We start from the raw sequence: 14,201 nt of genomic DNA, 5'->3' as shown, positions 1-14,201 counted from the left end.
GAACCTAAGTCAGAACAGTAAAACTGTTTTACATAATTTGTATATGTATTTAGCTAAGACTTTTCCCAATATCCACATAACTCCACTTGAAATTACTTTCAAACTCAATATCCTTCCTTTGGGGATCTGCAAAGGCAGTCATGAAATTATGACAACATTAATTATCTATTAAAATGAAGTGACAGTTACAAAAGTTTTTATTATTATTATTTTTAAGTGTTTCTCTGCTATGTCTACTCAAAATGAAAGAGCTCAGCAGTTTGAAAGCAAAGTTTTATTTAAAATTGCCAGGGGGGAATAGTTTCTCTCCTCCCTCCTTGAATCTAAAACTATGAAGCAGTATTATTTTTGTTGATGCTCTCTCCAAATAAACTCACTGGCTTCAAGTCATTTTCCCAGTAATAAACTTATCAAGATGAAGCTTGGTATACAAGTTGTCAGCTGAGATGACAAGTTTTAAAATCAAAGTGAAAAATAATCCCTTGAAAATTGGGGTTTATAAAGGTAGGAGTGAATTATAGCGCTCCTTTCTCCAATTTCCCCTTCCTGTCTCCAAGATTCATCTCCGTGTATACGGAGAAGTAGACATACTGGTATTAATGGACAGTCAGACCAGCAACAGAAGTCACGGAGAGTAACTCTACCATTGCCAAATATTGTTTTTTTCTTCCCAGAAAACAATAAGGAAAGTAAAGCAGGCTCCTAAGACAGCTTGATATTTCCAAACCCTCACCCTTATAATGGCTGCAAACATTTTTATGCTTCCTTGGCACTTTCCAGGTAAGATCGTGCACTAAACTTTTATGGTTTTAAAAAAAAAAAGGTACAATGCAACCCCCTTCAGAAGGTGACTTACACTTCCATAATAGAATTATCTTTCCAACAAAGAGGCATCAGTTACAACAGTTCACCTGACCACAGTTCTTGTTTTACAGGTAAATCTGTACTCGAACCCAAAATGTCTTCTCACTTAATCTTGGTTTCTTCCCTTGCCTGCAAAGGGACAGCCTTGACCCAGCCTGACCCTCCTCATACCCTCTTTTCCTCTGACAGAGCAGTGTTACCCCTAATCCTCCAGATCTCAGTAATATTACAGCTGTCAAAGAATAAATTCACTTCTAAATCTTTTACTAGGTGTGAGATCAGACAAGGGAAACTTCTGCTGTGAGAGAAGAAAAAGAATGTTTGAAATGGCATGACTGGGAAGCGGGAATAGGACGAACTCAACCTGGCCAAAACTTGGCATTTTCTCCCTGCGTGTTCCTCAGCCCTGAGGCTGAAGTGGCCTTTTAGACACTCAAAGGAAATTGATTTTATAAAAATAAAAAGAGTAAAAGTAGAGTAATAAATAGAGTAAAATAAAAAGAGTAAAAAGTAGAGGTGATTCTCCCCCTCTACTCTGCTCTCATGAGACTCCTCCTGGAGTACTGCGTTCAGCTCTGGGGCCCCCAACGTAAGAAGGACATGGAGCTGTTGGAGCGAGTCCAGAGGAGGCCACGAAGATGCTCAGAGGGCTGGAGCACCTCTGCTATGGAGACAGGCTGAGAGAGTTGGGGCTGTTCAGCCTGGAGAAGAGAAGGCTCCGGGGAGACCTTCTAGCACCTTCCAGCACCTGAAGTGGCTACAGGAAAGCAGGAGAGGGGCTTTTTACAAGGGCATGGAGTGACAGGACGAGGGGGAACGGTTTTAAACTGAAAGAAGGGAGATTGAGATGAGATATTAGGAAGAAATTCTTTGCTGTGAGGGTGGTGAGACACTGGCCCAGGTTGCCCAGAGAAGCTGTGGCTGCCCCCTCCCTGGCAGCGTTCAAGGCCAGGTTGGATGGGGCTTGGAGCAACCTGGTCTAGTGGAAGGTGTCCCTGCCTGTGGCAGGGGGGTTGGAACTGGATATTCTTTAAGGTCCCTTCCAACCCAAACCATTCTATGATTCTATGAAAGCCTGTTATACACACCAAACCTGAATGTTTCCTTTTGGTAAATGAATAGCCCTCACCCTGATTTTACACTCCAGAAAAGCCTACTCTGCAATCTTACCCAATTACTATTTTAAGTCCTCTCTCTACCAACTATACATCTTCAGATACAGAAGGAGACTCATGCACACGTACACGTCACATTCAGAGACAGGAGGCCCTTATCAGATGGCACATTAGCCTTACTTTCCAGTTTATATATTCAATTTATGGCTTCTCTTTCAAAGTCCTCTTTATCACTACACAATATCCAAGTTTTGCTCTCTCAAATCAATAGCCAAGTTTTTTTTCTGATACACTGAATGTCAGACTAGAAAAAGGTTAAGCTTCCCAGCATTTGAGGAAGACAAGTCATAGTGTATAAGGGTGTGTGAACAAAGCTAGAATAATATCCATAGGCTACATAAATGTGGCAGTACTGACAACAGAGCTGTACTTCAAAAGTGTATCTTTTCACACCAGAGTATCTAACTGGTCTTTTTTTTTTTCCCCCAGGAATGACAATGGTATTGAAGAAACTTCCCTCAAAAAGCAGTTTCTCTCAATTATATTTTTACACAGTGCTTGTATCTCTCTCTGCAATACTTACTTCATAGAAACCTTGTCAGACGAAGGACGACCAAAGAAGTCAAGCTTTGGTGCAAGTCTGTTGTACCAGTTCCTGCATTCCTAAACATGATTATTAATTGAATAATACGTTAGCTGTTTTTTAAAAACAGTATGGTCACTCATGCCAGAAGATATTAAACTCTTATTCGTGATTTATCACAAGTCATAATAATTACACAGAATCACAGAATCAATCAGGTTGGAAGAGACCTCTGGGATCATCGAGTCCAACCATTGCCCTGACACCACCATGTCAACTAGACCATGGCACTAAGTGCCATGTCCAGTCTTTTCTTAAACACCTCCAGACATGGTGACTCCACCACCTCCCTGGGCAGCCCATTCCAATGTCTAATAACCCTTACATATACCCTCTAATACCTGACAATCACTTTTACTACTTCATGGAACTATTTCCAGCTTTCTATCCTACTGTCAGCAGTAGAGAAGATGTAATTTTCCTGACTGTTTTCACACTTAATCTAAACACCATCAAGAGGTCCCCGTGGCAGAAGACTAGATTACAACTATTTTCAAGCAAAATAGCTTCATGTCTGCCGCGAGAAGAATACTGCAAGAAAAAGCCCGTCTCCCAATTTAACATAGCTAATTACCTGGGAAAATATAATTATTTAGGAAGAAAATAAATCTACTTCAAAAAAAGTTTTCACTATATTTAGTGCGCTACCCGTATGAACAGAAGATACATTAAAATGCTCTTCATGAATTTAGCTTAGTAAAATATAGAATTAATACTGTAAATAAATCAATCATTTTATTCTGTCCTTATGTTCTCTGGACCTATGCCAACAAACTAGAATAAACATGTTATTAAAACAGAAATCAATAGTCAGCTTTAAAATACACAGTAGCACAAGAAGGTCAAGCCCCAGTATTGATTTTAATATAACATTTTTGGTGTGTAGTTTCCCAAAGGGTCCTTCTCAAATACTGTCCTTCATTCTCTTCTTTCACTTTACATTTTTGCTGATGAATTTGTTGTTCTCTTCTGCAAAAGCTGCCTACTCCAAGAAGTTTACTAAGAGCTTGTCATATATGCAACGTACTGCTGAGACATGACAAAACAAGGTCGGGGGGAAGCACTCAGACGCATCAGAATATCAATTAAACCGTAAAGCGAATTGCAGTTACACAGGGACCCTCCCCCAAGCACAACAACAACAGAATATAAAGAAGCTAATGGCTGCAATCTAGTAACCTACCACTGAGAGCCAACTTCGTGCACCAGCGTGTACATATTTTCTAAAAGCTGATTTAGACTTTAGAAAGATTTTCTTTAAACAGATGAGGATGTTTAGAAATACAGAGGTTGCAATAAGTTACCCAGCTAATGACAGAGAAAATGCCACCCCATATGGAGCCCAGCTAGCCAAGCAGAACAGACTCCAGCAGTTCATTACCAGAGAATGTTTGAAAATCCATCATCTGTATCACACAAGAAAAGCGTTTTTCATGTGGCTTTCATGACAAAAGTTACCAAAGTCATCACAGGAGACTGGAGAGTGAAAACATAGCAAAGCCTAAGAGTTATCAAAAGCCAGAGTCACAGAATGGTTTGGGTTGGAAGGGACCTTAAAGATCATCTAGTTCCAACCCCCCTGCCACAGGCAGGGACACCTTCCACCAGACCAGGTTGCTCCAAGCCCCATCCAACCTGGCCTTGAACACTGCTAGTGAGGGGGCATCTACCACCTCTCTGGGCAACCTCGGCCAGTGTCTCATCATAAAACATTTCTTCCTTATGTCTAATTCAAAGCTGCCCTCTTTCAGTTTAAAACTGTTGGCCCTTGTCCTGTCTCTACATGCCCTGGTGAAAAGTCTCTCTCCATCTTTCTTATTAGCCTCCTTTATATATCGAAAGGCTGCTAGAAGGTCTTGCTGGAGCCCTCTCTTCTCCAGGCTGAACAACCCCAACTCTCTCAGCCTTTCTTCCTAGGAAAGGTATTCCAGCCCTCTGACCATGTTTGTGGCCCTCCTCTGGACCTGCTTTAAGAGGTCCATGTCTTTCTTGTTCTGCTAATTGGCTTTTTGGTGACCGTACCAGAAAACAAGCCAAAGCCAATACAGGGAAGGGATAACAGGGATCCCAACAGGCAACCACTAGAAAGCTGGACAAGGACTGAGTAAGACTACAAGCCTGCATTTTCTTTTGTGCCTATAGCACAAGGGAGTTATGAGACACTGAAACACTCTTGAGGGTGCAGGCAATAGTTCTCTTCTGCATCTGCTGCTAAAATCATTAATCTCCAGCTACCCATCACTGCCCCTCCACTGACAGTTACCACCCATTCAAATCCCTTCACAAGGGATCCTAGGAATGTGTCCCATTCAGCTTCAGATGAAGTCACCTGGAGAAGAAGTTCAAGTGTGTTCCTCAAAATCAAGTTAACCCATGTCCATGATCTTAATTTAAACAGAAGTAATCTTGCAGGGTTGAGTCTGTCTAAACAGACATTTTAAAAAGATTTAACATACACTATGCAACTTCTCCATACATCCGATCCTTTTTAATAAGATTTCGAGCAACACTTGCATCATGCTCAGCACTGGTCCTGATAACCTTCTACCTTTGTCATGCCTTAAACAACTTTAGAGCAGACCTAGAAGCAGAGTTACTGAAGGGCCACCGAAAAAAACAAAAGGCTACTTTTAAGCCTCTCCTTGCCTTAAAATTCCTACTTATAGTAGTACTTTTCCTCTAAGAAACAAATGCTGGAATCACAAGAGATAGGATATACGAGAATCCAAGTACAACTAAGCATAGGGAAAACAATCATCTCTGTCTCTTAGGACAATCACACATCAGCAAACCGCACAGGGACATATATTTGGCATGCTAACAGAATCACATGCATGTACATACTGAAGACGAACAAACTCAACTTTCTGCAATATTGAAGGGACTGTCATGCACAGCATTTTGCAAAAAACCACCTTATTCTACATATAATTAATATTTGTCATGTGCCAAATCATAAAAAAAAAAGTGGAAGCTAGGAAACACTTGCCAAGTAAAAGATACTAAAAACCCACAAATATAATTAGCCTAAGCTAAATGATTAGCAAAATAAATAAGACTGAAATTTCCCTGATTTTCAAGGGAAAGAAAAGGTGAGTACTCATTCCTGGATGTTCAATTTTTATGGGAAATCACATCCTTCATTTGCCTCTTAAGTATTCTTTTGTATATATTTTAGTGGAGAAATCTAGCAGTCTGATGAGGTTGACAGTAGTTAAAATTTTATTATTATGCTGACAATAAAAGTTATCGTTCACTTTTGCTTTTTCAAAGTATCTTTTCTTCTGTGTCTGCCTTTCATAATGCAAACTCTTTATAAACAGATTTATTGAGCATCATCAGTGCAGTTTTGTGGACTGTAACAAATGAATAGTTTTATATTAAAGAACAAAGTTAGTGCATGTAGTAGATAAACTTCTGTTCAGTTTAGAAATTAAAGATGGGAGGAGAAGGAAAAAAATCACCTAATTCCCCCATGCCCCTATTCCAGAGCCATAACATTAAAACTTTTTACTCATTGACTTCTTGGGAAATTAGGAAAAATGCTAAATATTTGCTGAGCTTGCACAGAATAAGCAGAGAAAAGGCAAATGTCAAGTTATTACCACATATTTCAATTCAGACACACGGGTTAACAGGGAGAGTACAACAGTGAGCAGTAAGTGGCAAACTAGAGCAAGCCAGACTGACATTGAGACACAAGAGTTAAAATGGAAAAATCTCATAACTGATAAAGTTTATTTCTTGGCAATGAACCCCTCCAGCCTAATACCATTTCTCCTTACTCCAAATGTGCATTTTGTGATCCCTAGTGCTAGTTTACTACTGTCTTATTGTCCTAGAACGTGCCTACTGGCCCACTGAGTTGTGCAGATTTCTCTGCAGAACTCGATGGAGCAGATAGAACTTGCTGACCAGAAGCAGGTTCTCATCTGGTACAGTGTGGGGCCACCTCTGTGCTGTCAGAAGAAATGCTTCCCATTACTTCAACAGGAACAGCTATTTCAGACTCATCACCAACATCAACAAAATGATTAAAGTAAGAGATCAACAGCTGTGACGAGACACACTGTAATGATCTACGTTTCACAGAATCACAGAGTCAAGCAGGTTGGAAGAGACCTCAGGGATCATCGAGTCCAACCATTGCCCTGACACCACCATGTCAACTAGACCAGGGCACTAAGTGCCACGTCCAGGCTTTTCTTAAACACATCCAGAGATGGTGACTCCACCACCTCCCTGGGCAGCCCCTTCCAATGGCTAATGACCCTTGCTGAAAAGAAATGCTTCCTAATGTCCAACCTGAACCTCCCCTGGCGAAGCTTGAGGCTGTGTCCTCTTGTCCTATCGCTAGCTGCCTGGGAGAAGAGGCCGACTCCCACTCCGCTACAACCTCCCTTCAGGTAGTTGTAGATTGCAATAAGGTCACCTCTGACCCTCCTCTTCTCCAGGCTAAACAACCCCAGCTCCCTCAGCCGTTCCTCAGAGGTCAGACCCTCCAGACCCTTCACCAGCTTGGTCGCCCTCCTCTGGACTCGCTCCAACACCTCAACATCTTTCTTGAAGTGCAGGGCCCAGAACTGGACACAGGATTCAAGGTGCAGCCTCACCAGTGCCGAGTACAGAGGGACAATCACTTCCCTGGACAAACCCTGAGGTGTTTGTAAGACTACACCTCAGGAGGAAATCCAAAGAGCTAAAGGATTCAAAAGTTTCACTGTCGTATTTTGTATCATCTCATGTCATGGCAAACTACTTTCACAAACTCAGCGTCTCTTTCTGACACTGGAAAATAAGTTAAGAACTTTGTGAAAAAAGAAACTACATCAGGAATTATCATTTATTACCTGTCACTAGTGTCGAACTCAAGTTCTTGTGCCTATTCTCTCATTTTTAAGAGTCTTTTCTTACAGAGCAGTGTAACAGTGGTTTTGGCACATATATCAGAGGGGGCAAAAGCCTGCTGCTTTAGTACGTCTGAAAGGACCACACATATCAGAGGCAGTAACAAAAAATCACACCCAGCAAGCATTTTAAACATGCCCAAAGTAGTGATATGTGTGTGGTCGTTGAACCATTAAGGTACTAACTTACACTTCGTTTTCAGTAAAGACGAAACCTTATAAGTCGTGGAGTCTCTGTAATACTGTAAGAAGGGGGAATATTTCTGGGAGGTACTGGTAGGTACTGACATGAAATGGAAAACAGACTATAGAAATAGCAAAGCTGTATTTTCTCTAGGGGGAAAAGACACATTACTCTTTCCCCTTCTGTTCAGAACATAACGAAGCTCTCTAGTATTACCAACTGCAACAATAATAGCGTTATTGCTATAATTGCTATAGCATTACAACCTCTACGTTACCTTGAGTATTATCATAAGATTGTAGCTCTGACACATTGACTGGTCATATCTGTTAATGCAATAGATGTTGCAAATTCTGTTGCAATCAAATAATAGTCAAGTTAATTGTATTTTCATTTAGAAAAGTTAAGATGAAACATTTCAAATACCAAAGTGAGAAACAATAGTTGGGCTGAGTAAAAGAACAAATAAACTAGAAACAACTTGGGCTCTTCAGTGAGGTTTGTGGTCACTATGACTTTATTACGAAACACAAGATGGAGTTAATACGTTCTTTTCCACAACTGATTGGAGAGCTTAAGAATACCTACACCAGCCAGACACAAGGTCCAACCTACTCATATACCCCATCTCCAACACTAGCCAGCAGATACATGAGAAAATATAAGAGACAAGATAAGTAGACATCCTTCCTTCACGTACAACTCAGTGACTGCAGCCATCCATTCTCCAAATAAATATGCATATTCCCAGTGGACAATCAGTGGAAAGGAAGCTTTATGAAAGCACTTCCAGGAACATTTGTCCATTAGTTGGACTGCAAAAGCAGTAAGTGAGATGAGGTGGTGTCCTGGCCCAGGACAGTCAGACATGGGGGAATTCGCCCATTGGCAATGCTCAAATTTCCATCCACGGACTAGAAGCCACGTGTGTGCCCATGACGGTAGCTATTAACCTTCACATCAACTTACCATGTTTCCACAATCTCTATATGGACTTCCAGATTCGGGGGGAAGAAAATCCTGTAAAGGTTCATCATTATTTGTGGGGAAATTTAAGTACCCAGGAGCCTCCTGGTTTTCATCCTACTCTTATATAGCCAAAAGTTTAGGCGAGCTTCATATTCTCAGCAAAGAAACATATAGTTTTGTAACCATATTCAATCACACAAAAAGGAGAAGAAAATATGTGAAGATGCATACAGAAATATTATGAAAGACCAGTGGGCATACCAATTTGGACACATATTCTAAATCACTACTTTATGTATAACTATTCAAAGTTGCTTTAAACAAGAGCTGTGTAATTAATGTATTGTGAGTGCACTGACAGCATTAAAATACAATTTGAAGAGTCAGTCTTTAGCTCTAATCACAGAAATAAGTACAGATCTTAACTTTATATAGTAAGAGTAGTCCATCTGTACTGTGGATTTATGTGCAAATAAATAAATTAAATAGCAAGTTAAAAATAGAGTTTCCTTCACAGTCTGAGTAAAATACATTTCGCAATCAGATCAAAACGTGGTCATACACTGCATACAGAAACAGTGCTGAAATTGGCTACTAGACACTTGGAATCAGACACAAACAGTTGCAAGTTTCAGATATTTATATGTTTAAATGTTGTTTCACTAAAAGATTGGAAAAAACAATGTTTTTGAGAAAGGAATGAAAATGTACACATGCAAAATACATCATCTATGGTAAAAAAAATCTCATAAAATGAATGGAGAAATAGGAGATCTTGAATTTTGTGTCACAGTGTCTTAAGTCAAAGAAAAGTAGCGGGTTATCAAATTTAATTGGTAATTGATCAGAAGTGCAAGGTCAAGTAGTTTTTAATATCAGGCTACCACTTAAATTCACTGATGATGGGCTTATGCCCCCTACCATACCTCTTTCAAAAATAAATAAATATTTAGAAGTCCAGCACTTTGACTCATTTTTCTTAGATAGAAGTTGCAAATCTTATGTTCGGGGGTTCAGGCCTCATTATACTCACTCCATATCAAAGAGCATGATATTTGAGCTGAGATGGACAGGGTTACAGCTCTGCACGTTGCTCTTCACAGGGACGTGAGACACCATCACACTCCAGTCCAACTGGCCTTGGACAGCACCAGTGCATTTGTATACTGCATCCCTCCATGGACATTACAAAAGCTGCATTCACTCTATTTTTTCTACTGACACATTAATACCATGAACTGCTCTCTGTTAACACTTTCCTTCTGTTATCTGTTTTCAGCACAGTATAGCTGGGAACTCAGGTTTTGTTCTGTTCTCCAACACTGCACCAGTGTGTTTGTCTGTTTATTACAAATAACTACAGTTGAGAGCAATCTTTCCCTTTTCGCTTATATTACCTAGAACACTCTGCAGTGGACAAACATGCAAGACACGAAATACTTTCTCTGAAGAATGTGCATCTAGCTCTTAAGTACATATCTGCTTGAAAATTGAAGTCACAGAATCGATCAGGTTGGAAGAGCCCTCTGGGATCATCGAGTCCAACCATTGCCCTGGCACCACCATGTCAACTAGACCATGGCACTAAGTGCCAAGGTCCAATAACGATGAAAAATTATACCCACTCTGTAAGAGCATGAGTGTCCAGAAGACTGCTTTTTTTTTTTTCTTCACCTGAAAGTATGGCTCCTGACTTGAAAAAGAACATTGCAGAGACATGTTTCATGCCCTTGCGTTGTGAAGAGATTGCTTTCTCAAGTAGAATAAACCAGGAGGGGTAGGTATGCTGAACCTGAACAACATACGTTTGTTCTTAAAGCCATCAACAGAGCGGCGTTCACTTCGTTCTCAGAAGAATATGATCTGGAAGAGAACAGCTCCAGATTTCCTACAGCACTTCTTGAATGTTTTTAAAACACAAACCTCAAACAGAATTCAGCCCATAAAGACCTCAAGTAATAGCTTGGTAAACACCTGCATCAAGTTGCTTCATCCAATGTGCAAAGAGCTTCTATAACGCAGTTAAAATATTTTTATACTGTGTAGAAAGTATAATAGGAAATCCTTGCTTATTGCTAAAAAAATTAAATAATCAAAACTAGAAGAGACTTGATATTTGTAATTTTATATTTATATTTTTAATTTCATTTTATAGTTTACATTTATATTTTTAATTTCATTTTATAGTTTACATTTCAAAAGCTAAGGTTCTTCAACCTAATTTTAAGACGATAAAAAGATTTTACAGGATCCCTTTAATATGATCTATCTTCCCCACTAGTTCTTAGCCAAATAAAGGGAAGACTGCTAGCATTATTCCCTACAACGCATAAAATCACGTATACGACAAGCCCATCTGCTCCCTGCCTTTCACAGATCAATGCACAACCCATGAAAACTGAATTATGGAATACTTAATGAAAATTACTGAAAAGTTTCAAATGCCAAAGTACTGAAGTTCCAAAACAAACATTTCCATACTGTAATCACGTTTAGCTGAATTCTTGAGCAGTGAACATTAAGCTCAAACGTAACACAAGTTTTCCTGTCAAAGCCCAGGTCAACAGAGGAGAGATTTCACTGTAACATATTGATTTCCTTTACTGCTGATGCAAAAAAAAACACTGATTTTTTTTTCTGGGACATTTACATAGTCCTATCTAATTATGTACTCCATCAACCTAACTCAATTAAATAATAATATAATGGTGTGTAGGAAACAAATGATATATATGCAGACAGTTTAAGTAGTACTAATTACATCCTAATTTTTTAATTCCATCATAATGAGTCTTTCTTTCCATTCTCAGAATGGAGGACAATGTGTAGGTTAAGGTTTATATTCAGTGTATCTTATTGTCTACTTTGGAAAATCCCTGAAAGAAAGTACAAATTAACACCCAAGTCCACCAAGTTCACCATACAGCCAAACTCAATTTCAAATTCAAATAGAATTTTTTTTTAATTGCTAATAATCCCACAGTATGATACTAAATATTGCAAAGTATATTTTAAAAATGCTGCATCCAAAGTCTGCTGTTACATTCTGTATGACTCTAGCCAGTCTTTTACAGTAACTACAATATCTGAAAAAACATGCATAAGAAAGTAATGTTTCAATACACAGAATATCAAAAGGGTTTTCTGCTTGTAAACTGCTTTAATACAGTACTCTGTATCTTCAAAGCACTATGCTGTACTATTAAAGCAGTTCAAAACATACTGCAACTCACAGAAATATCTAGAATTCAGACAAAAACAAGAATTACCATTTCTACTGCTGTTAAAATTTACTTTGGATCAAACAGAAGGGTTATAAGTAAAGCTATTTCTCTCTCTACCCTGCAAAGTGATTATTTAGACTCGGGAGAAACCAACAAAGTTGAGCTTAAAAGACTACAAAAAAGACTCAGGCTCATGAGGTCAAAAGGGATTGAGATCAACAGTTTGTCTCAGCTCTTACAAGGAAATTGCAGTTAATTTGTTGTTTTAATAAGTATTTAATATCAAAACTTCCTACATAGCCCAAAGGTCTTACCTACCATTTGGTATTGGTGTACAAAATTCAACTGTTTATAGTAAGTAGATAAATAATAGTAATAAAAGCATTAAGTACATGTTTGTTTTAAATATTGTTATTAACAAACCAACCTTCTCTTTTGAGCCTCAGAGTCTCTCCTGGCTCGTTCTAACGCCAGTTCTTCAGCTATTCTTTTCTTTAGTTCTTCATCATTACCTACAATTAAAAGAAAATCAAATGAAATGTTAACAGAACACAACATATACCTAATTACAGAAACAACTGCATAATACAGTGCTCTATTTTATTTATTTTCTTTTTTTTTCTCTAAAAAGCAGTTGGAGTTCTTGTAGTTTAAACACCTTTCAAATTTTAGCATACAACACTAGAGAGACTTAAAATTACTCTTACTGAACAACTATTCAATTAGTAGAATCTTCTGAAAATTAAAAAACATACAATATATGTTAAATTAAATACATTTTTCTTAAGAAATACGCCTTTATAAAGTAAAATTGATGGGGGGGAGGAGGAGGATGGGATTGAGATCCATCATAAAATGTTGCTTTTTATTCATATAGAACCAAGAGAAACATCTACCTGTGTAATCAATTAAGTATTTTCAGATGCATATTTTACCCAACAAAGCACTTACAACATCCTAGATATCCACGCTTCTAGTTTCTGTTGTTACAAAAAAAATTTTACCTCAAATTCTCCTAATTTTGTTTAAACAAGCAGACATGGAAAGAATATTTTCTTCATTTAGATGATGTCAGATGAATTAGTTGAAAGTCTGGTTAAGAACCGAAAAAGCAGGGAAGAAACTTCTTCAAGTCTATGAATAAACTTTTCCACGAAAAAGTAGGAAAGTAGGAGAGCCACTAATTCTACACGCTTGAAAGACATTTATAAGACTACTAAAATCCATTCAACAAGGTTTGGAAACACAAAACAAGTCCATTCCCAACTCTCTTTGATATTCAAGGGCTCAGTCACGCCAAGCTACCACACTGATACAGTCCAATATTAACTATCTCTGCGTCTGTAGACAACTGCACACTTCTGAAAGATCTGACCCAAGGAGCGCAGCAGTTTGTTGTTACTTCCTTTAATAGACATTGTGGCAATAAAACATGTTTCAATAGACTTCCAGAAGAAACCATACTGAAAAGGTCGTTTCAACCTAAAAAACACCCCAAAAAAAACCCCAAACACCTGAAAAACCCCATAAAAACAAAACCAAAAAAAAACCAAAAGAAAACCAAACCACCCCCAAACAAAAAAGAACCCCCAAAAACCCATCAAAATTCCCCCAAAAACCCACCCAAAACAAAAAACCCACCAAAAATACCCCCCCAAAAACCACAAAATTCCTCAAACCAAAAACACAAACACACACACACACACACAAAAAAAAACAAGCCTCCAAATAACCCAAAAATCCCCCCTGGAAAAAAAAAACCTGAACACCCCCCCCCAAAAAAAAAAAAGGAAAAAACCTTACCCCCCCAAAAACCCAAAAAACCTAAAAAAGAACAAAAAAAACCCCAAACTTTGGAGATGTTTTTCTATGTTTTATCTCTATCTGAACCCAACCTGACATATACATACCAGGAATTAAAGAAAGACCAAAAATTAAAGTGTCCAGTCATCGAGTAAGAGCGCAACATTTTCCATTTGGGAAAATGTAGTAGCTTGGTAACCAAAAGTCATGCTGACTTCAGCAGAACAGCTGTTAACTCTACATAAAATATTGATTTGTAGCAGTCAAGAAGAATTCGTTTTCCTATAGGTGGAAAAGTAAACAACTACAAAGTACAACTGTAGCAAGAGAACAAAAATCAAATAATTAATTCCAGGTTTATTCCACTATAAATCCTCATCTAGACCTGCCTGTCTGGAATAAAGGTGCACCTACACCAGCTGAGCTGTGCCTCTAACTCTGCAATACTCCAGTATGCCAGTACACGTATACGGATAATTCCCTTATTTATAG

The 14,201-nt window shown here is 38.5% G+C and overlaps 1 protein-coding gene across 2 annotated transcripts in view; it reads right to left on the bottom strand.

Moving 5' to 3' along the window:
• Window positions 1-14,201, bottom strand: part of CHCHD3 (coiled-coil-helix-coiled-coil-helix domain containing 3) — a 191,531-nt gene that overhangs the window by 142,817 nt on the left and 34,513 nt on the right. For both annotated transcript variants that reach the window (XM_068401584.1, XM_068401586.1), the window contains exon 3: window positions 12,334-12,418. In XM_068401584.1, the coding sequence (XP_068257685.1) occupies window positions 12,334-12,418 (85 nt within the window). The remainder of the gene's footprint in view (window positions 1-12,333; window positions 12,419-14,201) is intronic.

Source organism: Nyctibius grandis, chromosome 5 (assembly GCF_013368605.1).
Source record: "Nyctibius grandis isolate bNycGra1 chromosome 5, bNycGra1.pri, whole genome shotgun sequence".
Classification (NCBI taxonomy): Eukaryota; Metazoa; Chordata; class Aves; order Nyctibiiformes; family Nyctibiidae; genus Nyctibius; species Nyctibius grandis.
The sequence above is the reverse complement of the archived record's forward strand: the minus strand, read 5'-3'. Positions and strand labels throughout refer to the sequence as shown.